The 27,472-nt window shown below is 41.0% G+C and overlaps 7 protein-coding genes and 1 pseudogene across 8 annotated transcripts; 4 read left to right on the forward strand and 4 right to left on the reverse strand.

The window, feature by feature from the left end:
- Nucleotides 1-3,295: 3,295 nt before the first annotated feature.
- On the forward strand, nucleotides 3,296-3,847 carry LOC117757055 (histone H2A). The gene has a single exon (XM_034577803.1). The coding sequence runs from the start codon at nucleotides 3,328-3,330 to the stop codon at nucleotides 3,712-3,714; it is 387 nt and encodes a 128-aa protein (XP_034433694.1). The 5' UTR covers nucleotides 3,296-3,327; the 3' UTR covers nucleotides 3,715-3,847.
- A 1,233-nt stretch (nucleotides 3,848-5,080) lies between these two features.
- Nucleotides 5,081-9,053, forward strand: LOC117757062 (annotated as a pseudogene).
- LOC117757057 (histone H2B 1.2-like) lies at nucleotides 6,845-7,339 on the forward strand. The gene has a single exon (XM_034577806.1). The coding sequence runs from the start codon at nucleotides 6,864-6,866 to the stop codon at nucleotides 7,239-7,241; it is 378 nt and encodes a 125-aa protein (XP_034433697.1). The 5' UTR covers nucleotides 6,845-6,863; the 3' UTR covers nucleotides 7,242-7,339.
- A 1,448-nt stretch (nucleotides 9,054-10,501) lies between the features above and the next one.
- LOC117757078 (histone H4) lies at nucleotides 10,502-21,046 on the reverse strand. 2 transcript variants are annotated; one of them, XM_034577823.1, is made up of 3 exons: nucleotides 20,729-21,046; nucleotides 17,445-17,832; nucleotides 10,502-10,867 (listed from the first exon to the last, which is right to left on the reverse strand). In XM_034577823.1, exons 1-3 carry the CDS (start codon nucleotides 21,019-21,021, stop codon nucleotides 10,553-10,555), a joined length of 996 nt encoding a protein of 331 aa, XP_034433714.1. In that variant the 5' UTR covers nucleotides 21,022-21,046; the 3' UTR covers nucleotides 10,502-10,552. The 2 variants fall into 2 exon arrangements, with proteins under 2 accessions (XP_034433714.1, XP_034433713.1); XM_034577822.1 differs by lacking the exons at nucleotides 17,445-17,832; nucleotides 20,729-21,046 and adding an exon at nucleotides 17,913-17,922.
- Nucleotides 13,191-14,513, reverse strand: LOC117757073 (histone H1-like). The gene has a single exon (XM_034577817.1). It carries the CDS (start codon nucleotides 14,000-14,002, stop codon nucleotides 13,328-13,330), a length of 675 nt encoding a protein of 224 aa, XP_034433708.1. The 5' UTR covers nucleotides 14,003-14,513; the 3' UTR covers nucleotides 13,191-13,327.
- Nucleotides 18,976-19,519, reverse strand: LOC117757077 (histone H2B 1.2-like). The gene has a single exon (XM_034577820.1). The coding sequence runs from the start codon at nucleotides 19,449-19,451 to the stop codon at nucleotides 19,074-19,076; it is 378 nt and encodes a 125-aa protein (XP_034433711.1). The 5' UTR covers nucleotides 19,452-19,519; the 3' UTR covers nucleotides 18,976-19,073.
- A 1,676-nt stretch (nucleotides 21,047-22,722) lies between the features above and the next one.
- Nucleotides 22,723-24,156, forward strand: LOC117757075 (histone H1-like). Its single transcript, XM_034577818.1, has one exon. The coding sequence runs from the start codon at nucleotides 23,343-23,345 to the stop codon at nucleotides 24,012-24,014; it is 672 nt and encodes a 223-aa protein (XP_034433709.1). The 5' UTR covers nucleotides 22,723-23,342; the 3' UTR covers nucleotides 24,015-24,156.
- A 1,681-nt stretch (nucleotides 24,157-25,837) lies between these two features.
- Nucleotides 25,838-26,770, reverse strand: LOC117757076 (histone H2B-like). The gene has a single exon (XM_034577819.1). It carries the CDS (start codon nucleotides 26,743-26,745, stop codon nucleotides 26,368-26,370), a length of 378 nt encoding a protein of 125 aa, XP_034433710.1. The 5' UTR covers nucleotides 26,746-26,770; the 3' UTR covers nucleotides 25,838-26,367.
- Nucleotides 26,771-27,472: the final 702 nt, after the last annotated feature.

The raw sequence follows: 27,472 nt of genomic DNA on the forward strand, positions 1-27,472 counted from the left end.
AGCCCGTTACGTTACTCTACTATAGTTACTTTACTTTGTTCTACTCTGTTCTACTTTACTGTATGAGCCCCGTTACGTTACTCTACTATAGTTACTTTACTTTAATCTACTCTGTTCTACTTTACTGGATGAGCCCGTTACGTTACTCTACTATAGTTACTTTACTTTGTTCTACTCTGTTCTACTTTACTGTATGAGCCCCGTTACGTTACTCTACTATAGTTACTTTACTTTAATCTACTCTGTTCTACTTTACTGGATGAGCCCGTTACGTTACTCTACTATAGTTACTTTACTTTGTTCTACTCTGTTCTACTTTACTGTATGAGCCCCGTTACGTTACTCTACTATAGTTACTTTACTTTAATCTACTCTGTTCTACTTTACTGTATGAGCCCCGTTACGTTACTCTACTATAGTTACTTTACTTTGTTCTACTCTGTTCTACTTTACTGTATGAGCCCCGTTACGTTACTCTACTATAGTTACTTTACTTTGTTCTACTCTGTTCTACTTTACTGTATGAGCCCTGTTACGTTACTCTACTATAGTTACTTTACTTTAATCTACTCTGTTCTACTTTACTGTATGAGCCCCGTTACGTTACTCTACTATAGTTACTTTACTTTGTTCTACTCTGTTCTACTTTACTGTATGAGCCCCGTTACGTTACTCTACTATAGTTACTTTACTTTAATCTACTCTGTTCTACTTTACTGGATGAGCCCGTTACGTTACTCTACTATAGTTACTTTACTTTGTTCTACTCTGTTCTACTTTACTGTATGAGCCCGTTACGTTACTCTCCTATAGTTACTTTACTTTGTTCTACTCTGTTCTACTTTACTGTATGAGCCCGTTATGTTACTCTACTATAGTTACTTTACTTTAATCTACTCTGTTCTACTTTACTGTATGAGCCCGTTACGTTACTTTACTATAGTTACTTTACTACAGTTACTTTACTGTATTCTACTCTGTTCTACTTTACTGTATGAGCCCGTTACGTTACTCTACTATAGTTACTTTACTTTATTCTACTCTGTTCTACTTTACTGTATGAGCCCGTTACGTTACTTTACTATAGTTACTTTACTACAGTTACTTTACTGTATTCTACTCTGTTCTACTTTACTGTATGAGCCCGTTACGTTACTCTACTATAGTTACTTTACTACAGTTACTTTACTGTATTCTACTCTGTTCTACTTTACTGTATGAGCCCGTTATGTTACTCTACTATAGTTACTTTACTTTAATCTACTCTGTTCTACTTTACTGTATGAGCCTGTTACGTTACTTTACTATAGTTACTTTACTACAGTTACTTTACTGTATTCTACTCTGTTCTACTTTACTGTATGAGCCCGTTACGTTACTCTACTATAGTTACTTTACTTTATTCTACTCTGTTCTACTTTACTGTATGAGCCCGTTACGTTACTTTACTATAGTTACTTTACTACAGTTACTTTACTGTATTCTACTCTGTTCTACTTTACTGTATGAGCCCGTTACGTTACTCTACTATAGTTACTTTACTACAGTTACTTTACTGTATTCTACTCTGTTCTACTTTACTGTATGAGCCCGTTACGTTACTCTACTATAGTTACTTTACTTTATTCTACTCTGTTCTACTTTACTGTATGAGCCCCGTTACGTTACTCTACTATAGTTACTTTACTACAGTTACTTTACTGTATTCTACTCTGTTCTACTTTACTGTATGAGCCCGTTATGTTACTCTACTATAGTTACTTTACTTTAATCTACTCTGTTCTACTTTACTGTATGAGCCCGTTACGTTACTTTACTATAGTTACTTTACTACAGTTACTTTACTGTATTCTACTCTGTTCTACTTTACTGTATGAGCCCGTTACGTTACTCTACTATAGTTACTTTACTTTATTCTACTCTGTTCTACTTTACTGTATGAGCCCGTTACGTTACTTTACTATAGTTACTTTACTACAGTTACTTTACTGTATTCTACTCTGTTCTACTTTACTGTATGAGCCCGTTACGTTACTCTACTATAGTTACTTTACTACAGTTACTTTACTGTATTCTACTCTGTTCTACTTTACTGTATGAGCCCGTTACGTTACTCTACTATAGTTACTTTACTTTATTCTACTCTGTTCTACTTTACTGTATGAGCCTGTTACGTTACTTTACTACAGTTACTTTACTTTAATCTACTCTGTTCTACTTTACTGTATGAGCCCCGTTACGTTACTCTACTATAGTTACTTTACTTTATTCTACTCTGTTCTACTCTGTTCTACTTTACTGTATGAGCCCCGTTACGTTACTCTACTATAGTTACTTTACTTTAATCTACTCTGTTCTACTTTACTGGATGAGCCCCGTTACGTTACTTTACTACAGTTACTTTACTTTAATCTACTCTGTTCTACTTTACTGTATGAGCCCGTTACGTTACTCTACTATAGTTACTTTACTTTATTCTACTCTGTTCTACTTTACTGTATGAGCCTGTTACGTTACTCTACTATAGTTACTTTACTATATTCTACTCTGTTCTAATTTACTCTACTTTACTGTATGAGCTCAGTTACGTTACTTTACTCTGCTCTGCTTTACTTTAGTTGACTCTACTTTACACTTCTATAGTTTACTTTACTTTACTTTATTCTACTCTACTCTGCTCTACTTTACTCTTCTCGACTGCGTAGTTCCCTCCGTTTTTTTAATTATTGGGGAATTAGAAAAAAGAGAAACACTTTTACAAAGGTAAATTGTATACAATATTTAACAATAATAATTGTGTACCAGACAACTCTAAGAACAGTTTCTATATGGAATGAAAATCTATTATATAATTATAATTTTAATGATTATAGAAATTAAAGGATAAACATCCAGTGTTTCATTAAATCACGAGTAAAGAAATATTTACTACAGAGGGAAACTGTTTTACTGTTAACACTTTGTTAAATTATTTAAAAAATATACAAAATGAACAAATGAAGATGTGTGATGGAAGGTTGAGAAGATATTTTTAAGTCTTACCAGAATCACTCCGGAGAGATAAAAGTTGTAATGTCCCAATTTTCTGTAAGTTTTATCATTTTGTTTGTATTAAAATTTCGGTTTTGTTTTATTTTGTAAATGCTACAAACTGTTGAGCGGAAGTTGAGTCATGTCTACAGAAGCTTCACAAGTCCCTTTCGATTGGTCGCTGGCACTAAGGGCTCAGTTTGACCAATGAGCGCTGAGCTCAGAGCCGCAGTGACACTATAAAGCCCCGCTGTGCCCCTCCCCCTCCTACACATCGACTCTTTGAATCCCATCGAAATGTCTGGACGAGGTAAAACCGGAGGAAAGGCCCGCGCCAAGGCCAAGACCCGCTCCTCCCGGGCCGGGCTCCAGTTCCCGGTGGGCCGCGTCCACAGGCTGCTCCGCAAGGGGAACTACGCGCACCGTGTGGGAGCCGGAGCTCCGGTGTACCTGGCCGCTGTGCTCGAGTACCTGACCGCTGAGATCCTGGAGCTCGCCGGGAACGCGGCCCGCGACAACAAGAAGTCCCGCATCATCCCCCGCCACCTGCAGCTCGCCGTCCGCAACGACGAGGAGCTCAACAAGCTGCTGGGGGGGGTCACCATCGCTCAGGGCGGGGTTCTGCCCAACATCCAGGCGGTGCTGCTGCCCAAGAAGACCGAGAAGGCCGCCAAGTCCAAGTAGAAGCTCCGGAGACCCGGAGAACCACAACGGCTCTTTTCAGAGCCACCCACCCTCAGAGGAGAGTCAAAGTCCGGCTACAGCTGAATCAGCTCAGGGTCCATCTGGAGCTCAGACATGTTCATTAGAAAGCGACCAGAAGTCAAAGTAATGATGTATAATTAATAATCAGACTTATTGTTGGTCTTTGATCTAATTCATCGAATCTGATTCAATCTGCAACATAAAGTTACAACTAAATTGATTTAAAAAAAAATTGTGTCTGAAACATTTTGTCCAATTCTGGTCTTTTGGTTCAAATTATGTTCAGGTGGAAACTTTAGTATCAAACAACATGAGGACACCCTGAAGTGTCCCCGTCACCGCCCCCTGGCGTCTGGCTGCAGTGTAGGTCATGAACCCTCCATGTTAGCAGATGGGACATTGAGCCATGTCCCCTTGACCACCCCCTGGCGTCTGGCTGCAGTATAGGTCATGGACCCTCCATGTTAGCAGATGGGACATTGAGCCTTGTCCCCGTCACTGCCCCCTGGCGTCTGGCGTCTGGCTGCAGTATAGGTCATGAACCCTCCATGTTAGCAGGTGGGACATTGAGCCATGTCCCCGTCACCGCCCCCTGGCGTCTGGCTGCAGTATAGGTCATAAACCCTCCATGTTAGCAGATGGGACATTGAGCCATGTCCCCTTGACCGCCCCCTGGTGTCTGGCGTCTGGCTGCAGTATAAGTCATGAACCCTCCATGTTAGCAGGTGGGACATTGAGCCATGTCCACGTCACCGCCCCCTGGTGTCTGGCTGCAGTATAGGTCATAAACCCTCCATGTTAGCAGGTGGGACATTGAGCCATGTCCCCGTCACCGCCCCCTGGCGTCTGGCTGCAGTATAGGTCATAAACCCTCCATGTTAGCAGATGGGACATTGAGCCATGTCCCCTTGACCGCCCCCTGGTGTCTGGCTGCAGAATAGGTCATGGACCCTCCATGTTAGCAGATGGGACATTGAGCCTTGTCCCTGTCACCGCCCCCTGGTGTCTGGCTGCAGTATAGGTCATGAACCCTCCATGTTAGCAGAGGGGACATTGAGCCATGTCCCCTTGACCGCCCCCTGGTGTCTGGCTGCAGTATAGGTCATGAACCCTCCATGTTAGCAGATGGGACATTGAGCCATGTCCCCTTGACCGCCCCCTGGTGTCTGGCTGCAGTATAGGTCAATGACTTCAATCAGTTTCTTTGTATCTATTGAACATTCTAGACTCTTTCATCTTTAAAGACTTTCATGTCTTTGATTCAATTTCCTACTTTTATTCAAAACAATGTTTTCCTGTCAAAACGTAAACGACTTCAGAAGAAACCGTAAAACGTGTCTATCTGAAATAAGAATGTAATTAAGCATCTTGTCAGGTGCTTTTGTTTTGAAGGATTTTTAACCGGAAATTCAGAGACTAACTGGCTCCAACTTGAAAAGAGAGATTACGCTTCATGGGGCGTGGTAGAGCAGACTGTTTTCCTACACGTCCGCATCACAGAAATAAATACGAACGTTCTTTGGTTGTTGAGCATTATCTTCTCTGCTCTGCTCCCAAGATGTCAGGTCGCGGTAAAGGAGGAAAAGGTCTCGGTAAAGGCGGCGCCAAGCGCCACCGGAAGGTTCTCCGTGATAACATCCAGGGAATCACCAAACCCGCCATCCGCCGTCTGGCTCGCCGCGGCGGAGTGAAGCGTATCTCCGGGCTGATCTACGAGGAGACCCGCGGGGTGCTCAAGGTTTTCCTGGAGAACGTCATCCGTGACGCCGTCACCTACACCGAGCACGCTAAGAGGAAGACGGTGACCGCCATGGACGTGGTGTACGCGCTGAAGAGACAGGGCCGCACTCTGTACGGCTTCGGAGGCTAAACCTCACCCGGATGTGACCACGACGACCCAACGGCTCTTTTAAGAGCCACACACCGAGTCACTGAGGAGACAAAGTCCTGAGAACAACCGACACAGACCATTAGCACTGGATCGCATTGATCACACTTTACATCTTTATTACAACTCATCTCATTATTATTCTTTCTGAGTTTAAAACAAGTCAATATGAAAATCAACAGAAATGATGAAACAAATCTTCATCAGACTCAAACGATGCAGTTTCACATCAACAGACTTCATCACAGGAAACGTCTTCACGTTTGTCTTTAAGATGATATTCAGTTTATATTAATGTCCGTTCACTGACTTTCTGCTTTCAGTCCAAGTTCACTTGTTACAAACAAGAACACATTTCCCTCTAAAAGTAGATAATCAAATACTAATCCTGTTTGTATTTGATACATTAAAGGACAGTTGTATTTCAGCGCTGTACAAATACACGAGTCATTTATATTTGTCACATTTTGTCCCTGGATTAAACTTATTAACTTCAGCCTTGATCACATTAAACATAGTTGGTGTCAGTTAAAGTGAATATTTGACCCTTGAGCAACATGTTGTTAGAGTCACGACCGTTTGGCCAAATAAATAAAAACCTGGAACATCATTAAATGACAAAGATATTAAAGCTGTATATTTTTTTTATAAATATTGTATATTCTCCACTTCTCTGCCCAACAATACATTTATCTAACTCAAACATTTCTCATACTGTATATTCTACTGTTTGTTTTGCACCAAACTGTATTTTAATATAAGTGATAATAAAAAAACTAATGTGATCAACATGATGTGTATTATGTTTCACACTTTACAGTGTTTTACTTTAATCACTGTGCGATGCTTCCAGAAACCTTCTTTTCAGGTATTGGATAAAAAATATAAATCAGTTTTATTATATTTACATTTACAAATGTCTTCAGATGTGATTAACGTCTGTTTAATTATTACATTAAATGATATAGTTCATACTTATTGAAAAAGTAAATAGAAATTAATTAATGAAATATGAGTTTGTATATATATATATATATATATATATATATATAGTTTAGCTCTAAACTTTTCTCTGAATGAGAAATTACTTTGAATTTGTAGAAACTTGTAGAAACTCGCTGTGACGCTGAACATTGAGCCAATGGCCGAGTGGGAACAGCGCAGCCTCATTTACATGTGATGTGTGTAAAAGCGGTCCGCCGCTGCTTCCTCCTCACATCTCCTCTGATCCACAGAAACGATGCCAGATGCAGTGAAGGCCTCAGCGCCCAAGAAGGGCTCCAAGAAGGCGGTGACCAAGGTCCCCGGTAAGACCGGGAAGAAGAGGAGGAAGAGCCGCAAGGAGAGCTACGCCATCTACGTGTACAAGGTGCTGAAGCAGGTGCACCCCGACACCGGCATCTCCTCCAAGGCCATGGGCATCATGAACTCCTTCGTGGGCGACATCTTCGAGCGCATCGCCGGGGAGGCCTCCCGCCTGGCTCAGTACAACAAGCGCCGGACCATCACCTCCAGGGAGATCCAGACCGCCGTGCGCCTGCTGCTCCCCGGGGAGCTGGCCAAGCACGCCGTGTCCGAGGGCACCAAGGCCGTGACCAAGTACACCAGCTCCAAGTAAACTGCGGGACACCGCTTCCACCCAACGGCTCTTTTAAGAGCCACACACCGGCTCCATGGAGACAAACGGTCCTGATGGTTCAATGTTCACACTCACACACTCACCACGTTTCATAGCGAGTCTCGTGTCACAGACTCAAAGGACTCGTCCTGAATCTGGAGACTTTACAATAAGTCAATGAACCATATTCAATCTGAACTGATGATTCATAACATTCATGTTCAGAGTCAGGTCGAGTTCATTAATCATTAAATCAAACAACTTGAAGATTTCACGACACGTTAACGTTTCTTTATCTAAAGAATCATAAACTCCACATCACGTGTTTCATCTTCTTCTCCGTTATGGGACCAACGAGTTTATTTTATTTATCTTTTGATTTCAGAAGATAACGAGCCGCTGCTTTTCCCGCGTTTGAGCCGTTTTTCAAAACTCGCGCTTTTTGTTGACGTCACCAGGTCAGCTGATCATAAACCAACGGCTCTTTATTCGAATAGTTTTTGCACAAGTGAAATAACGATGGAAACAAAGAGCCTGAATCTGGAGGCTCGTGAACTAAATGATTAAGAAGACGAGACAGTTATTGATTCAATATTTCGCTGTTGTAATTATTCATTATTTAGCTGTTTGCATGTTATTATAGAAACTACTCGTCTGAGTTTCCATCCATTCACATTGAACATGTTCATTTCATGTATTGCTGAATTGTGAGAAAGAACTCTCATTTAGTTTCTGATCATTTCTTTTTATCCTGTTTTGGATAAAAATCATTAAATGTGAATGTTTCAAAGGAGGATATTTACTTATGACTTATATAAAAACCTTAGATTTTTATAAGAAGCTCTGAAGTTTGTATATCATATAAATACACATTTCATATAAGCTTATTTAATATTTCTGACTTAACCCAATTTTTCACGTTGAAAAAAACAACACATCAGTGAAATATTTACATTGAGTTGTTTGAAAAAAGATAAAGTTGAATATGTTATGATTATATTAATGTTTATATTAAGTAAATTCTATATGATGTAATTATATTCAATATGTTCTAAGTATAAGTTTTATATTTATTTTCATATCCTAGTAAAGATTCTTCTTGTTTTGAATCTTTTCAACTGAACAATAGAAAATGTCCTCTCTGCTCTCACCGGAAGTGACTTCCCCTCGTCACGTGCCTCTCTGTGGACCAATCAGCGCCGGCAGCGCCGCGGCTCCGGCTATATAAGCAGAGCTCCGCCGCTCGCTTCCCTATGTTCATTCTGTTCTGAAACGATGGCGAGAACCAAGCAGACCGCCCGGAAGTCCACCGGAGGGAAAGCTCCCAGGAAGCAGCTGGCCACCAAGGCCGCCCGGAAGAGCGCCCCGGCCACCGGCGGCGTGAAGAAGCCTCACCGCTACAGGCCCGGGACCGTGGCTCTCAGAGAGATCCGCCGCTACCAGAAGTCCACCGAGCTGCTGATCCGCAAGCTGCCCTTCCAGCGCCTGGTCCGGGAGATCGCTCAGGACTTCAAGACCGACCTGCGCTTCCAGAGCTCCGCCGTCATGGCGCTGCAGGAGGCCAGCGAGGCCTACCTGGTCGGCCTGTTCGAGGACACCAACCTGTGCGCCATCCACGCCAAGAGGGTCACCATCATGCCCAAAGACATCCAGCTGGCCCGGCGCATCCGCGGGGAGAGAGCGTAACCTGCCCGCACTCCGCTCACCACACAACGGCTCTTTTAAGAGCCACTCACCCTCCGTGGAGAGTCAAAGTCCCGCTGCAGCCGAGTCGTTGTGTTGGTCATTAATCATGAATCACTCGAGTATTAAAACACAAACCTCATGTTCACCAGTCAGATCAGTGTTTACATTCACTCACTACAGACACGTGATCTGTGGGGGGGGATGTTACTGGAACATCTGACCTGCAGATTCAAACCTTCTGCTCCTTCTCATCTAAAGTGAAGACTTCATGTACAAATACTTTTTTACAGCCGAGTTACAAATACATGTAATATGGGGAAAACTTCTCAAGTCTCTGTATTTTACATATTAGCTTCGCTGGGATCCGTCTAATAAAATACTGATAAAGACACGAGCTGGTCTGAGTGGAGAAGTTTCCCCCAGAGACGTGAACTGACCCACGTGTTGTAACGTTCAACACGTGGGTCAGTTTAAACAGGCAGAGGTCACGAGGTAGTAGTTCGGCCATACAAGCCAGTAGCCAGTGAGCCTCATCCTACTTTAGTCCTGTATCAGAGATTATGAGCCCATAAAACTTGATATATCGATCATCGACTATAAAGTAATAAATTACTAATGTTAATTACAATTCAGTGGTCAACAGCGACCTCCAGTGACCAAGAACCACTACTGCAGGGTTGCATCACATCTGAAGACGTGTTGAATGTAAATATAATAAAACTGATTTATATTTTTTATCCAATACCTGAAAAGAAGGTTTCTGGAAGCATCGCACAGTGATTAAAGTAAAACACTGTAAAGTGTGAAACATAATACGCATCATGTTGATCACATTAGTTTTTTTATTATCACTTATACATACAGTTTGATACAAACAGTAGAATATACAGTATAAGAAAGGTTTGAGTTAGATAAATGTATTGTTGAGCAATGAAGTGGAGAATATACAATATTTATATAAAAAAATAATATACAGCTTTAATATCTTTGCCATTTAATGATGTTCCAGGTTTTTTTCATTTGGCCAAACGGTCGTGACTCTAACAACATGTTGCTCAAGGGTCAAATATTCACTTTAACTGACACCAACTATGTTTAATGTGTTCAAGGCTAAAGTTAATAAGTTTATTCCAGGGACAAAATGTGACAAATATAAATAACTCGTGTATTTGTACAGCGCTGAAATACAACTGTCCTTTAATGTATCAAATACAAACAGGATTAGTATTTGATTATCTACTTTTAGAGGGAAATGTGTTCTTGTTTGTAACAAGTGAACTTGGACTGAAAGCAGAAAGTCAGTGAACGGACATTAATATAAACTGAATATCATCTTAAAGACAAACGTGAAGACGTTTCCTGTGATGAAGTCTGTTGATGTGAAACTGCATCGTTTGAGTCTGATGAAGATTTGTTTCATCATTTCTGTTGATTTTCATATTGACTTGTTTTAAACTCAGAAATAATAATAATGAGATGAGTTGTAATAAAGATGTAAAGTGTGATCAATGCGATCCAGTGCTAATGGTCTGTGCCGGTTGTTCTCAGGACTTTGTCTCCTCAGTGACTCGGTGTGTGGCTCTTAAAAGAGCCGTTGGGTCGTCGTGGTCACATCCGGGTGAGGTTTAGCCTCCGAAGCCGTACAGAGTGCGGCCCTGTCTCTTCAGCGCGTACACCACGTCCATGGCGGTCACCGTCTTCCTCTTAGCGTGCTCGGTGTAGGTGACGGCGTCACGGATGACGTTCTCCAGGAAAACCTTGAGCACCCCGCGGGTCTCCTCGTAGATCAGCCCGGAGATACGCTTCACTCCGCCGCGGCGAGCCAGACGGCGGATGGCGGGTTTGGTGATTCCCTGGATGTTATCACGGAGAACCTTCCGGTGGCGCTTGGCGCCGCCTTTACCGAGACCTTTTCCTCCTTTACCGCGACCTGACATCTTCTCTTCGGGACTGAAGCAGAATGAAGTGACAGGCGGCGACGCTGCTTTTTAAATCCTTTCTGCGGACGTGTATGAAGCAAGCTGGCTGCACCACAGCTGTTTCCGTTTCCTTTTTTCAGCCTAAGAGCCCGGATTCTCTTCATTTCCGGTTAAAGTATTTCAAAATAATAGAACATCGTTCTCAAAGCTTCATTCTAGTTCTTAGTCAACGAATGAAATAATTGTAACAGAACTTCATTTGATCTGATTATGTTTGTGCAGTTGTATTTTACATATTTATGCACATTACTAAGATTTGTATCACAAAGACATCCTGAATCCTGAAGTACAAAGACTTTGCACTTCAGGATTCAGAGTTCACGGGAGATTCTGTCAAATACAAACATCTCAGCCCTTAAATCACTCAGATGAAAGTTGTCAGGATGAGGATTTTTATTGTTGATCAGTTTCTTCATCAGATGAAGAAAACAAGTCTTCATTAAGTATATAAACTTAATGTAGATAAACGAATCAGCAGTTTTAACATCTAACCTGTGTGAAGGACAGTTTCTCCTCCAGGTTTCCAGAGGAAATGAGACGATCAGCTGATCTCTCTCTAACCCTCCCACCTCTCCTGCTTCTCTTCATCTTACACATTCAGATATATTATACAGGGACAATCAACATGTGATGCACATTCATGTTTTCAAACATCTCAGGAAACGTTTCATAGTGAATATGTTTCAACAGTGATGTAAATAAATGAAATAATGTTTTCTTCAAAGCGATTTGATTGATTTATGACTTTAGGAACATAATGAATGAAATTTCAGTCCTTTGTCGAGTATGAAGGAAATGAGGCGAAGTTAGATTAGAAGTGTAGACACAAAAAATGTAATCTAAATATATTTTGTACCAAATGATCTATAAACATGTTGTCACTGTCAGAAGGAGATGACATCATCTCGTCCCTGGTGACGAGCATCAAATCAGTCTCTTCTGTTTCAGGCTCTTTGTCAGAAACATAGAAGATAAAGATGTAACTCAGATTTACATTGTTCAAACTATTAAGATCATGTTTAGTGACGATACAGTAATTTCTGCATTTAATAAAAAGTGAATAAATGAGGACGAGATGATTGTTCATGGTTCAGAGGTTCAGCTTCACAAGAGGAAACTAGATTAGAATCTGTTTAAGTTTAAATAAATCACTACCTATAAACATCAGATATATTTCTATATATTTATGACAAATTCAGTAGAAACAGTAAGAAATAGATCTACAATATTTACAATATGACTTTAACAACATAAATAATATATGTAGAGATTTGTTCTGTTAACAAAACTTAAGTTGATGTTAGTGAATCTTAATCATGATCATAAGTTTTAGTAAATAAAGTTTGATGAAGTGTTTTGAATCTGTTTCTGAAGATGAGTGTGAACTTCTGACTTCACAGGTAAATATATTAAATAAGTAAGTTTCATAATAAGTTGAAGTGAGCAGATAAAGTTTGAGCTAAAAACCAAAATACGTTTCAGGAACTAAATCGTAAAGTTAAGTATTTTGACTCTGATGAAAATGAAAGTTTAGTAACTAGTTAGTTAGTTAATCAAGTTTAGTAACTAGTTAGTTTGATAATAAAGTCCAGTAACTAGTTAGTTTGATAATAAAGTTCAGTAACTAGTTAGTTTGATAATAAAGTTCAGTAACTAGTTAGTTTGATAATAAAGTTTAGTAACTACTTAGTTTGATAATAAAGTTCAGTAACTAGTTAGTTTGATAATAAAGTTTAGTAACTACTTAGTTTGATAATAAAGTTTAGTAACTAGTTAGTTTGATAATAAAGTTCAGTAACTAGTTACAGTTTGATAATAAAGTTTAGTAACTACTTAGTTTGATAATAAAGTTCAGTAACTAGTTACAGTTTGATAATAAAGTTTAGTAACTAGTTACAATTTGATAATAAAGTTTAGTAACTACTTAGTTTGATAATAAAGTTTAGTAACTAGTTAGTTTGATAATAAAGTTCAGTAACTAGTTACAGTTTGATAATAAAGTTTAGTAACTACTTAGTTTGATAATAAAGTTCAGTAACTAGTTACAGTTTGATAATAAAGTTTAGTAACTAGTTACAATTTGATAATAAAGTTTAGTAACTACTTAGTTTGATAATAAAGTTTAGTAACTAGTTAGTTTGATAATAAAGTTTAGTAACTACTTAGTTTGATAATAAAGTTTAGTAACTAGTTAGTTTGATAATAAAGTTTAGTAACTAGTTACAATTTGATAATAAAGTTTAGTAACTACTTAGTTTGATAATAAAGTTCAGTAACTAGTTAGTTAATAAAGTCCAGTAACTAGTCAGTTGGTTCTGACCCAGTGCTCTGCTGCTGGAACACGTGACTCTCTGGACATTAGCTCTGCACCAGGTGGTGGCTCTGAAAAGAGCCGTTTGTTTTCCTCCACTTGTTCTTCTTCTACTTCCTGGTTGTCCTCCTGACTCCGACCTTCTTCTCCTTGGTGCTCGGGGCCTTCACCGCCTTCTTCACAACCTTCTTGGCCGCAACCGGCTTCTTGGCCGCCGCCGCCTTCTTCGGGCTCTTGACCTCCACCTTCTTGGCCACTTTCTTGGCAGCCGGAACTTTCTTGACCATCTTCACCTTCTTCGCTGCGGGCTTGGGAGACTTCTTGGCCGCTTTCAGGGTCTTGATGGCGGTCTTGATCGCGACCCTCTTCGGGGACTTGGGGCTCTTCTTCGGGGTCGCGGGCTTCCTGGCTTTGGGGGCGGGCTTCCTGGCGGGTTTCTTCGCCACCTTCTTGGACTTCTCTGCGGTTTTGTTCATCCTGAAGGATCCGGACGCTCCGTGTCCTGTGAGCTGAACCACGGTCCCGTCGCTCAGCAGCTTCCCGAGGGCGCGTTTGATGTTGTGCCCGTTGTGATCCACATCGTATCCCGCCGCGGCCAGCTGCTTCTTCACGGCGATGAAGGAGATGCCCTTCCTGTCCTTGCAGCCCGTGATGGCTTCCAGGATGCGCTCCCCGGCCCCGGGCCCGGTCCTCTTCGCGGGCTTGGTGCTCTTCTTCCTCGGGGACTTGGGGGGTTTGGCCGGTGCGGAGGCGGCGGCTGCAGCTGGAGCGACTTCTTCTGCCATCGTGACGTGAAGCTGTGAATCAACGGGAGTTGGATTCTGATGCAGATTCCTGCGCAGACACCGGATCTTAAACACACCATGAGAACCGTGGAGACTCAAGCTGCTGCTGCAGCAACACTTGTGTTTTCTCTTCGACAACAAACGGCTCAAATTCTCTTTTGCTGGAAACAACAACGTGTGAAAAGGAGTCGAAGTGAAAGCGAAGGAGTTTCTCTTCGCCTGGAAACAGTTGGAACATCAAGACGTGTCCGTGTTCTCTTCGGGAAGCGTTTAAAGCGGCTCAGTCAGCCGCCGTGTGACGCGCTGCTCCCGGACTTTTCTCTGTGTTTTCTCTCAGAAACGTTTAAAAAAGCTTCAGATTCACATAAAAACATGTCGGAGGTCGAGAGGAGAAGTTTGTCCAGAGACTCGAGCTGAAAACATTCAACTCTTTGGGGGTTTTGTTCATGAAACGCAGATTAGTTTGGTGCCTGCAAACACACTCGTGTTGGTGGAGTCACAAGCCGAGTTATTTCCTGACAGTGTGTGACTCATCGCTCTATCACAGGTATTTAATATTTAAAGTCACTATAACATCACATCTGCGTTAGAGTTGATATGAACGTGAAACATGTGACACAGACACACAGACACCTGTCAATCATGGCAGTTACATGAAAACACAGACTGCAGCTTCAGGAGGAGACAGATCTTCAACTGTCAAACATCAGAGTGTTCAACTGCACACAGATATATATAATCACAACTAATCCTGACATCAAGAAACACGTTCTATCAATAAGAGAATTAAAAACATGCAGCATATATAAATGATCAACCACAATATGGTCAGAACACTTTTACATCTTAGTGATAATTAAATATACAAACCCAAATCAGTATATGTTACTTTTAAAATTAAAACTGAGAACATTGATTTATAAATGACCTTTGACCTGTGTTACAATAAAAACAACACAAAAGCACATTATTTGATGTGTGACCTCATGAATTGTATTGTTTTTTCAAAATAAACACTTATCTAAATTTTGATTCTTGCAACATATTTCAAAAAAAGTTTGGACGGTAAAGCATTTAGCACTTTGTAATGTTGCCATTCCTTTTCACAGCTCTTTAAAGACGTTGAGGGGCTGAAGCGTTTCAGGGGCACGTTGTTCGATTCTTCCTGCAAACAAGTCTTAAAGGGGACATATCATGCAAATTCCACTTTGTTAGTGCTTCTACAGGTTAATGTGGGTATCTGGCTCATGTCTACCAACCCAAACACTCGGGGAAAAAAACACTCGCGCGTTTTGTTATAGTTCCTCTAAGTCAGAAACGTCATGCTTGAGTGACTCGATTGAGCTTCCTGTGTTTTGTGTCGTCACAATACACAGGAAGCGCCGCTGCGAGGCAGCACAGCGCCGTTCTCCAGCACGCAGCCGCCTGGCTGTTCACACGGGACGAGCATGTCTCCGCTGGTCAGCCCCATAGACTGTATATATAAGGTCAGCCCGCGATTCTGCTTTCTCCGCTTGTTGTTGTACCCGTTGAATGTCGGGGTTCGGGGGTAAATGATGGTCTTCATAGCCCCCCCCCCCCCTCTTTCTCTCTGTCTGTCTGCTTGTGTGCTTGTAGTGGGGGGGCAGAGGGGGACATTTAATTATGTGATTGGGAAAATTAAAACTCCAGGACAACAGAAGGGGAATACAAAGTATGGGATGCATATTTGATCATTTATATCATATAAAATATGTAATTTATATCGTTTAAAATCATGGGGGGAGAGGGGGGAGGGGGGAGCTGGCTCATTAGCATTTAAAGGAACAGGCACTCAAAACAGGTCACTCTGTGGAGGGCTGTTTTATACAGGGTAAAAAGCTGTTTGAAATGATCCTTGTGGTATTTTGACCAAAGTATGTCACAGACATTTCATTAAGACCCCAAGGAACCATATCATTGTGGTAAAGTGGGCATGCTATGTCCCCTTTAAGGTGTGCAACAGTCCGGGCTCTCAGTTGGGGCCCGGTGGGGCCTCCACGCAGTCCAGCCCCCGAAGAGCTCAGTTAGTGAGCTGAGGTTTGCGCCCCTGCTCTTTATGCACTGAAATTCATCCAGATTCCTTGAATCTTTTAATGACGTTTCACACCGGAGAGGATGAAATATCCAAACCGCTTCCTATCCTTCTTTGAGGAACACCGTTTTTAAACATTTCAATAATTTTCTCACATATTTCTTGGCAAACTGACGATCCTCGGCCCGTCTTTGCTCCTAAAGAGCTAGGCCTTTCCTGGATGCTGCTTTTGTACCGAGTCATGATTACAATCACTTGTTGACATCACCTATTTCAAATCACTTCATTTTCTAATCATTCCACCTCACAACCCTAAATGGCCCCGACACAACTTTCCCTGGAATGTGTTTCAGGCCTGAATGGCAGGAATGGTGTTATATTTACATATGAAATGAAGTTGACCTGACAATTCATAAAATATCTTATGTTCATACTGTCTGCAATGAAATACAAGTCAAATTAAATTAAGAAATCACTGCTGCCTTTTTTTATTTGCATATTCCATCCTGTCCCAACTTATGAGCTGGGGATGTAAATGTTTGGATTCAGATTATTAACATTAAAAATAATCCTCTCCCATAACAATGAGTTAAATGACACAGATAAAAAACATCAGGTTTTCTCATTGTATGTTATATTGAGGTTGTTTATCTGACGGTAACAAGAGACGAACTGAAATATTTCGATGTCGGATACATTTTGTCACTTTGACTCAAATTGCGTTCACGTGCTGTGGAAACTTTTAGTGTGAAGTAACAGGTTCCGTGTCCCAGTCAGGAGTTTTCTAAACATCACGTATTTGATCATATAAACACCAAGTTTCCACCTACATCGTCTAAAGAGGAGGTTTCTACTCAGTTTGTCATTAAATGATTCTAAAATTATCACTAACCAATAATTGTTCTCATTGTATTGCATAACTTTGTTTGATTCTCAAATGAAAACGTGTGAACTACAGGAGATGAAGCTGCTCGTTCTGTTATCGAGAGGATCTTTGTTCAGACTTCAGCCTCTGATCTGTGACGTCAGCTCATTTGATTCCTTCTGTGTTGAACCTCGTGTGTTTTTATCACTTTTGTCTGGAGCAGTTTATTTCTTAGTTATTTGAAGCGTCTGTACTGACGTCAGTGCTGCAGCAGCCTGTTCGGTGTCTGTGACAAGAAGTTTCTCTACGGTTCAAACTTCAGAAATCAAAACATTAAAGATCGTTTCTCTCAGTTAACGATGAACTGCTGCTCGGGAGCAGCGGGACTTTGACTCTCCACGGAGGGTGAGTGGCTCTTAAAAGAGCCGTTGTGTGGTGAGCGGAGTGCGGGCAGGTTACGCTCTCTCCCCGCGGATGCGCCGGGCCAGCTGGATGTCTTTGGGCATGATGGTGACCCTCTTGGCGTGGATGGCGCACAGGTTGGTGTCCTCGAACAGGCCGACCAGGTAGGCCTCGCTGGCCTCCTGCAGCGCCATGACGGCGGAGCTCTGGAAGCGCAGGTCGGTCTTGAAGTCCTGAGCGATCTCCCGGACCAGGCGCTGGAAGGGCAGCTTGCGGATCAGCAGCTCGGTGGACTTCTGGTAGCGGCGGATCTCTCTGAGAGCCACGGTCCCGGGCCTGTAGCGGTGAGGCTTCTTCACGCCGCCGGTGGCCGGGGCGCTCTTCCGGGCGGCCTTGGTGGCCAGCTGCTTCCTGGGAGCTTTCCCTCCGGTGGACTTCCGGGCGGTCTGCTTGGTTCTCGCCATCGTTTCAGAACAGAATGAACATAGGGAAGCGAGCGGCGGAGCTCTGCTTATATAGCCGGAGCCGCGGCGCTGCTGGCGCTGATTGGTCCACAGAGAGGCACGTGACGAGGGGAAGTCACTTCCGGTGAGAGCAGAGAGGACATTTTCTATTGTTCAGTTGAAAAGATTCAAAACAAGAAGAATCTTTACTACGATATGAAAATAAATATAAAACTTATACTTAGAACATATTGAATATAAGTACATCATATAGAATTTACTTAGAAAAAATGAATATAATCATAACATATTAAACTTTATCTTTTTTCAAACGACACAATGTAAACATTTCACTGATGTGTTGTTTTTTTCAATGTGAAAAATTGGGTTAAGTCAGAAATATTAAATAAGCTTATATGAAATGTGTATTTATATGATATACAAACTTCAGAGCTTCTTATAAAAATCTAAGGGTTTTATATAAGTCATAAGTAAATATCCTCCTATGAAATATTCACAACATGAGCAGCTTGTTATTTTATGATTTTTATCATAAACAGGATAAAATGAAATGATCAGGAACTGAATGAGAGTTCTTACTCACACTTCAGTAATACATGAACTGAACATGTTCAATGTGAATGGATGGAAACTAAGACAAGTAGTTTCTATAATTACATGCAAACAGCTAAATAATGAATAATTACAACAGCGAAATATTGAATCAATAACTGTCTCGTCTTCTTAATCATTTAGTTCACGAGCCTCCAGATTCAGGCTCTTTGTTTCCATCGTTATTTCACTTGTGCAAAAACTATTCGAATAAAGAGCCGTTGGTTTATGATCAGCTGACCTGGTGACGTCAACAAAAAGCGCGAGTTTTGAAAAACGGCTCAAACGCGGGAAAAGCAGCGGCTCGTTATCTTCTGAAATCAAAAGATAAATAAAATAAACTCGTTCGTCCCATAACGGAGAAGATGAAACACGTGATGCGGAGTTTATGATTCTTTAGATAAAGAAACGTTAACGTGTCGTGAAATCTTGAAGTTGTTTGATTTAATGATTAATGAACTCGACCTGACTCTGAACATGAATGTTATGAATCATCAGTTCAGATTGAATATGGTTCATTGACTTATTGTAAAGTCTCCAGATTCAGGACGAGTCCTTTGAGTCTGTGACACGAGACTCGCTATGAAACGTGGTGAGTGTGTGAGTGTGAACATTGAACCATCAGGACCGTTTGTCTCCATGGAGCCGGTGTGTGGCTCTTAAAAGAGCCGTTGGGTGGAAGCGGTGTCCCGCAGTTTACTTGGAGCTGGTGTACTTGGTCACGGCCTTGGTGCCCTCGGACACGGCGTGCTTGGCCAGCTCCCCGGGGAGCAGCAGGCGCACGGCGGTCTGGATCTCCCTGGAGGTGATGGTCCGGCGCTTGTTGTACTGAGCCAGGCGGGAGGCCTCCCCGGCGATGCGCTCGAAGATGTCGCCCACGAAGGAGTTCATGATGCCCATGGCCTTGGAGGAGATGCCGGTGTCGGGGTGCACCTGCTTCAGCACCTTGTACACGTAGATGGCGTAGCTCTCCTTGCGGCTCTTCCTCCTCTTCTTCCCGGTCTTACCGGGGACCTTGGTCACCGCCTTCTTGGAGCCCTTCTTGGGCGCTGAGGCCTTCACTGCATCCGGCATCGTTTCTGTGGATCAGAGGAGATGTGAGGAGGAAGCAGCGGCGGACCGCTTTTACACACATCACATGTAAATGAGGCTGCGCTGTTCCCACTCGGCCATTGGCTCAATGTTCAGCGTCACAGCGAGTTTCTACAAGTTTCTACAAATTCAAAGTAATTTCTCATTCAGAGAAAAGTTTAGAGCTAAACTATATATATATATATATATATATATATATACATACAAACTCATATTTCATTAATTAATTTCTATTTACTTTTTCAATAAGTATGAACTATATCATTTAATGTAATAATTAAACAGACGTTAATCACATCTGAAGACATTTGTAAATGTAAATATAATAAAACTGATTTATATTTTTTATCCAATACCTGAAAAGAAGGTTTCTGGAAGCATCGCACAGTGATTAAAGTAAAACACTGTAAAGTGTGAAACATAATACGCATCATGTTGATCACATTAGTTTTTTTATTATCACTTATATTAAAATACAGTTTGGTGCAAAACAAACAGTAGAATATACAGTATGAGAAATGTTTGAGTTAGATAAATGTATTGTTGGGCAGAGAAGTGGAGAATATACAATATTTATAAAAAAAAATATACAGCTTTAATATCTTTGTCATTAAATGATGTTCCAGGTTTTTTTCATTTGGCCAAACAGTCGTGACTCTAACAACATGTTGCTCAAGGGTCAAATATTCACTTTAACTGACACCAACTATGTTTAATGTGATCAAGGCTGAAATTAATACGTTTATTCCAGGGACAAAATGTGACAAATATAAATAACTTGTGTATTTGTACAGTGCTGAAATACAACTGTCCTTTAATGTATCAAATACAAACAGGATTAGTATTTGATTATCTACTTTTAGAGGGAAATGTGTTCTTGTTTGTAACAAGTGAACTTGGACTGAAAGCAGAAAGTCAGTGAACGGACATTAATATAAACTGAATATCATCTTAAAGACAAACGTGAAGACGTTTCCTGTGATGAAGTCTGTTGATGTGAAACTGCATCGTTTGAGTCTGATGAAGATTTGTTTCATCATTTGTTGATTTTCATATTGACTTGTTTTAAACTCAGAAATAATAATAATGAGATGAGTTGTAATAAAGATGTAAAGTGTGATCAATGCGATCCAGTGCTAATGGTCTGTGTCGGTTGTTCTCAGGACTTTGTCTCCTCAGTGACTCGGTGTGTGGCTCTTAAAAGAGCCGTTGGGTCGTCGTGGTCACATCCGGGTGAGGTTTAGCCTCCGAAGCCGTACAGAGTGCGGCCCTGTCTCTTCAGCGCGTACACCACGTCCATGGCGGTCACCGTCTTCCTCTTAGCGTGCTCGGTGTAGGTGACGGCGTCACGGATGACGTTCTCCAGGAAAACCTTGAGCACCCCGCGGGTCTCCTCGTAGATCAGCCCGGAGATACGCTTCACTCCGCCGCGGCGAGCCAGACGGCGGATGGCGGGTTTGGTGATTCCCTGGATGTTATCACGGAGAACCTTCCGGTGGCGCTTGGCGCCGCCTTTACCGAGACCTTTTCCTCCTTTACCGCGACCTGACATCTTCTCTTCGGGACTGAAGCAGAATGAAGTGACAGGCGGCGACGCTGCTGTTTAAATCCTTTCTGCGGACGTGACTGAAGCAAGCTGGCTGCACCACAGCTGTTTCCGTTTCTTCTTTTCAGCCTATGAGCCCAGAGTCTCTTCATTTCTGCGTCATAAAAATATTAAGCAAATAACCCAAAAAACTGGACGACATATTGATAGATAGATAAATAAAAAGGTAGATGGATTAAAATACAATATAAACAAGGTGAAATACACAAAGGGAAATAAAATACACAGGCGCTGAGGGAGTCCAGCCCAAATACAAATAAAATAAAATGGCAGAGATGAAGTTGTGATATTGGTAAGCAAGGAAAGGTGGTGATAGCATGAAATGATGCTAATAATAATATGCAGTGATGGTTATAATAATAATAATAATAATAATAATAATAATGCCTTGCAGAAACAATAGAAAAAAAGAGAACTGCTACCAATGCCTCGACATCCAAACCCTCAAACGTAGTTGAAAGGACGTTTGTCCGTGAGGGGAACAGGGACAGAGAGATTCTCCTCCACTAGTGACCAGGAGTGGTCAGATGGAGAAAGCCCCAGACTGGGAGCTGTTGGTGGACGTAGGCCAGCAGCTCACAGTCCCATCACATGTTGTCACCAACACCCTGAGACCAGACCTGATACACTGGTTGAACTGGTCCGGCCTTGGAAGAGGGTGTCTGGTGATTAAAAGACAGAAACACCTGATAAGGCTGAAGGACCCAACTGAAGATATGTCCCTAACAGCCGCTTACATCAAGTGGCGGTTGGTATTAATTAGTGCAGTAGAACATACAAGGATATTCTCTATCTTGTCGTATGTTCTAAACTGGGACCTAGTGGGAGACACCAACAATTCTATCCAACCAAGTTCCATATCTATATGGTAACAATATTCACAACATTCATGAGGAAATACACTTTCTATCATCAATGGCGATGTATCCATTTTTGAAGTATTAATACAAAAGAAAATACAGTGTGTTAATAACTGTATAGTTGAGAAAGAAGTACAAGACTTTAAAAACTGTGACGTTACTGTTTTAAAACTTTTTAAGCACTAAAATTCACAACATGGAGTTATGAGTTATAGACTTTTGAAGATCCCACAGAAATACAGGCTAAAATCCGTTAATGTTATTTTCAAAGTTTGGTCTGTGCCCATTGTCACAAGATGAATCACATCCCCAATAACTTAATGTTCATGTCCCTTCTTTGCTCAGACTTTTTGGGCAAAGTTTCATATTCTCAGGCTCATTGTCTGAAGCAAAAACAATAAAAATGTATCAGGTATAAGAGCCTCGGTTGTTGCGTTATATTGACAATGCACATTGAAGCTCGATGCTACTTTAATTTCTACATCTTCACTGACCCTAACAATTAGTTTTAAAATACTTATGTTGATGTTTTAAGGTTAAACTTTTAAGTCCAAACATTTATATTTAATTATCATTAAGATGTAAAAGTGTTGTGACCATATATATGTTGCATGTTTTTAATTCTCTTATTGATAGAACGTGTTTCTTGATGTCAGGATTAGTTGTGATTATATATATCTGTGTGCAGTTGAACACTCTGATGTTTGACAGTTGAAGATCTGTCTCCTCCTGAAGCTGCAGTCTGTGTTTTCATGTAACTGCCGTGATTGACAGGTGTCTGTGTGTCTGTGTCACATGTTTCACGTTCATATCAACTCTAACGCAGATGTGATGTTATAGTGACTTTAAATATTAAATACCTGTGATAGAGTGATGAGTCACACACTGTCAGGAAATAACTCGGCTTGTGACTCCACCAACACGAGTGTGTTTGCAGGCACCAAACTAATCTGCGTTTCATGAACAAAAACCCCAACGAGTTGAATGTTTTCAGCTCGAGTCTCTGGACAAACTTCTCCTCTCGACCTCCGACATGTTTTTATGTGAATCTGAAGCTTTTTAAAACGTTTCTGAGAGAAAACACAGAGAAAAGTCCGGGAGCAGCGCGTCACACGGCGGCTGACTGAGCCGCTTTAAACGCTTCCCGAAGAGAACACGGACACGTCTTGATGTTCCAACTGTTTCCAGGCGAAGAGAAACTCCTTCGCTTTCACTTCGACTCCTTTTCACACGTTGTTGTTTCCAGCAAAAGAGAATTTGAGCCGTTTGTTGTCGAAGAGAAAACACAAGTGTTGCTGCAGCAGCAGCTTGAGTCTCCACGGTTCTCATGGTGTGTTTAAGATCCGGTGTCTGCGCAGGAATCTGCATCAGAATCCAACTCCCGTTGATTCACAGCTTCACGTCACGATGGCAGAAGAAGTCGCTCCAGCTGCAGCCGCCGCCTCCGCACCGGCCAAACCCCCCAAGTCCCCGAGGAAGAAGAGCACCAAGCCCGCGAAGAGGACCGGGCCCGGGGCCGGGGAGCGCATCCTGGAAGCCATCACGGGCTGCAAGGACAGGAAGGGCATCTCCTTCATCGCCGTGAAGAAGCAGCTGGCCGCGGCGGGATACGATGTGGATCACAACGGGCACAACATCAAACGCGCCCTCGGGAAGCTGCTGAGCGACGGGACCGTGGTTCAGCTCACAGGACACGGAGCGTCCGGATCCTTCAGGATGAACAAAACCGCAGAGAAGTCCAAGAAGGTGGCGAAGAAACCCGCCAGGAAGCCCGCCCCCAAAGCCAGGAAGCCCGCGACCCCGAAGAAGAGCCCCAAGTCCCCGAAGAGGGTCGCGATCAAGACCGCCATCAAGACCCTGAAAGCGGCCAAGAAGTCTCCCAAGCCCGCAGCGAAGAAGGTGAAGATGGTCAAGAAAGTTCCGGCTGCAAAGAAAGTGGCCAAGAAGGTGGAGGTCAAGAGCCCGAAGAAGGCGGCGGCCAAGAAGCCGGTTGCGGCCAAGAAGGTTGTGAAGAAGGCGGTGAAGGCCCCGAGCACCAAGGAGAAGAAGGTCGGAGTCAGGAGGACAACCAGGAAGTAGAAGAAGAACAAGTGGAGGAAAACAAACGGCTCTTTTCAGAGCCACCACCTGGTGCAGAGCTAATGTCCAGAGAGTCACGTGTTCCAGCAGCAGAGCACTGGGTCAGAACCAACTGACTAGTTACTGGACTTTATTAACTAACTAGTTACTGAACTTTATTAACTAACTAGTTACTGAACTTTATTATCAAACTAACTATAGTTACTGGACTTTATTAACTAACTAGTTACTGGACTTTATTAACTAACTAGTTACTGGACTTTATTAACTAACTAGTTACTGAACTTTATTAACTAACTAGTTACTGAACTTTATTATCAAACTAACTATAGTTACTGAACTTTATTAACTAACTAACTAGTTACTGGACTTTATTAACTAACTAGTTACTGAACTTTATTATCAAACTAACTATAGTTACTGAACTTTATTAACTAACTAACTAGTTACTGAACTTTATTATCAAACTAACTAGTTACTGGACTTTATTAACTAACTAACTAGTTACTGAACTTTATTATCAAACTCTAACTAGTTACTGAACTTTATTATCAAACTAACTAGTTACTAAACTTTATTAACTAACTAGTTACTGAACTTCATTATCAAACTCTAACTAGTTACTGAACTTTATTATCAAACTAACTAGTTACTGAACTTTATTATCAAACTAACTAGTTACTAAACTTTATTATCAAACTAACTATAGTTACTGAACTTTATTAACTAACTAACTAGTTACTGAACTTTATTATCAAACTAACTAGTTACTGAACTTTATTATCAAACTCTAACTAGTTACTGAACTTTATTATCAAACTAACTAGTTACTAAACTTTATTAACTAACTAGTTACTGAACTTCATTATCAAACTCTAACTAGTTACTGAACTTTATTATCAAACTAACTAGTTACTGAACTTTATTATCAAACTAACTAGTTACTAAACTTTATTAACTAACTAGTTACTGAACTTCAATATCAAACTAACTAGTTACTAAACTATTATCAAACTAACTAGTTACTGAACTTCATTATCAAACTAACTAGTTACTAAACTCTATTATCAAACTAACTAGTTACTGAACTTTATTATCAAACTAACTAGTTACTAAACTTTATTATCAAACTGTAACTAGTTTCTGAACTTTATTATCAAACTAACTAGTTACTAAACTTTTACCAAACTGTATCTCGTTACTAAACTTTATTATCAAATACAAAAAACTTATGATCATGATTAAGATTCACTGAACAAATCTGTACATATATTATTTGTTGTTCAAACTGTATTGTAAATATTGTACATTTATTTTTTACTGTTTCTACTGAATGTGTCAGAGGAATATATTTGATATTTGTTTCTATGTATTTATTTCTAAACCAAACTTTATGTACGTTATGATTTTAATGTCATTTCCTCTTGTGAAGCTGAACATCTGAACCATGAAGAATCATCTCGTCCACATTGATTCACTTCTCATTAAATGCATATGGACACTGATTTGAACAGCTGATATATAAATCATGTTTATTTAAATTAAAACACAGATTTGTATCAATAAGTCAGATTCATCTGTTTCAAACCTTGAAGTCACGTTTACATTCTACACGATGATATGAGACTGAATCAAGATCATTCACTGGTTCCAGTGGATCAGTTTGACAACAAATCAAATTACAAATTGAATTTTGATATCATTAAGAATATATAAAGTTAAAATTCTATAATGTCTACACCTCCCACTGTTCCTGCAGCTTCAGTGCGAATGAGCAGTTAAATCAGCTTTTTCTATTCAAACAGTCAGAAACAAACAACGGAGGCTTCACTGAACTTTATTCTCTCGTCAGCATCGAAATCCTTCGACTCATGTTTACATTTTGAAGTTGGAATTCTTGTTTCTAGAATTCTGCAGAATGAAACATTGAACTAATTTCATATCAAGTGAACATCTGTGACAGTTGTGGCTCCTGTGAGAATCATCGAGTGGTGAATACACTATGAAACAAAACGTTAAATCACGTGAGAGGAAACTGGTCTCAAGTATAAATCTGCTCAGGTCTCAGTGATTTGCTGCTTCTTCAAAGTTCAGTGTTTTAATTGATTAAAGTAGAAACTAATACATTTCTGATGTATATTAACATAAACGTAGCAAAATGTGTAGATACCAGTGAACTCCTCTAAAGCTTCTTTCACCTCGAAACTCGTGAGGGGAACTTTTATCTGAAGTTTCCAAGTTACTTCACTTGTTCGACAGAATTTGAACAACTTCTGCCTCAGGACCGTTTGTCTCCATGGAGCCGGTGTGTGGCTCTTAAAAGAGCCGTTGGGTGGAAGCGGTGTCCCGCAGTTTACTTGGAGCTGGTGTACTTGGTCACGGCCTTGGTGCCCTCGGACACGGCGTGCTTGGCCAGCTCCCCGGGCAGCAGCAGGCGCACGGCGGTCTGGATCTCCCTGGAGGTGATGGTGGAGCGCTTGTTGTAGTGAGCCAGGCGGGAGGCCTCCCCGGCGATGCGCTCGAAGATGTCGCCCACGAAGGAGTTCATGATGCCCATGGCCTTGGAGGAGATGCCGGTGTCGGGGTGCACCTGCTTCAGCACCTTGTACACGTAGATGGCGTAGCTCTCCTTGCGGCTCTTCCTCCTCTTCTTCCCGGTCTTCCCGGGGACCTTGGTCACCGCCTTCTTGGAGCCCTTCTTGGGCGCTGAGGCCTTCGCTGGTTCCGGCATCGTTTCTGGATCTGAGGGGAGGAGCCAGCGGCGGACCGGATTTACTCACATCACATGTAAATGAGGCTGTGTGGTCTCCCGCCTGTGATTGGCTCAATGTTCAGCAGTCATATTTCAGCTTCTGGAAATTATTATTAATATTATTATTATTATTAATAATAATAATAATAATATCATTATTCGCTCTTTGTCAAACCCCCTGGTTTTATAAACGTCTTTTCAAATGACTTATTTTCAATAGTTCACCAGATAATTTGAATCAACAACTAAAAGTAAATACGTCTTTTAAACTGTATATTTGTTACTAACTGAATAAAGTTCCTTTAATAATAAGCTGAACTTATTGGATACCTATAAAAACAATTGAGTGAAAACTAAACTTGTGCTTTTATGTACAATATTTTTAACACAATTACCAGTTATTCAATAAAGTGAATGTGAAGATAATAAAGAGAAATGATGATACATCAGGTCTCCATGAAACACAAGAAGTGAAAGGCAATTGTATCAATACGTGAAAAACTGTCTCATTTACTTTTTGTTAAATAATCCATTTAAAATATCTATACTTTAGTAAAATGAATGTATCATATTAGATTTAATGAATGAATTTACTATGACTGCATTTTTACGTAGTAGGATGTTATTCAGCAGGAACGAGATTTTTTGTGTTTAATTACTAACAAAATCTCTATTATTCTATTAGCTTTTATTATGATTGGAAATA

The sequence above is a fragment of the Hippoglossus hippoglossus genome, chromosome 23 (genome assembly GCF_009819705.1).
Source record: "Hippoglossus hippoglossus isolate fHipHip1 chromosome 23, fHipHip1.pri, whole genome shotgun sequence".
Classification (NCBI taxonomy): Eukaryota; Metazoa; Chordata; class Actinopteri; order Pleuronectiformes; family Pleuronectidae; genus Hippoglossus; species Hippoglossus hippoglossus.

Excerpts from the sequence above, each read along its gene's own strand:
- LOC117757055 (XM_034577803.1), top strand. The coding sequence starts at position 3,328 with ATGTCTGGACGAGGTAAAACCGGAGGAAAGGCCCGCGCCAAGGCCAAG.
- LOC117757057 (XM_034577806.1), top strand. The coding sequence starts at position 6,864 with ATGCCAGATGCAGTGAAGGCCTCAGCGCCCAAGAAGGGCTCCAAGAAG.
- LOC117757073 (XM_034577817.1), bottom strand. The coding sequence starts at position 14,002 with ATGGCAGAAGAAGTCGCTCCAGCTGCAGCCGCCGCCTCCGCACCGGCC.
- LOC117757077 (XM_034577820.1), bottom strand. The coding sequence starts at position 19,451 with ATGCCGGATGCAGTGAAGGCCTCAGCGCCCAAGAAGGGCTCCAAGAAG.
- LOC117757078 (XM_034577823.1), bottom strand. The coding sequence starts at position 21,021 with ATGTCAGGTCGCGGTAAAGGAGGAAAAGGTCTCGGTAAAGGCGGCGCC. Across the intron at positions 17,833-20,728 it reads AAGAGACAGGGCCGCACTCT|CAGAGCTCCGCCGCTCGCTT; the intron begins GTACGGCTTCGG and ends CGGCTATATAAG. Across the intron at positions 10,868-17,444 it reads CCAACCTGTGCGCCATCCAC|AAGATGTCAGGTCGCGGTAA; the intron begins GCCAAGAGGGTC and ends AGTCCCGAAGAG.
- LOC117757075 (XM_034577818.1), top strand. The coding sequence starts at position 23,343 with ATGGCAGAAGAAGTCGCTCCAGCTGCAGCCGCCGCCTCCGCACCGGCC.
- LOC117757076 (XM_034577819.1), bottom strand. The coding sequence starts at position 26,745 with ATGCCGGAACCAGCGAAGGCCTCAGCGCCCAAGAAGGGCTCCAAGAAG.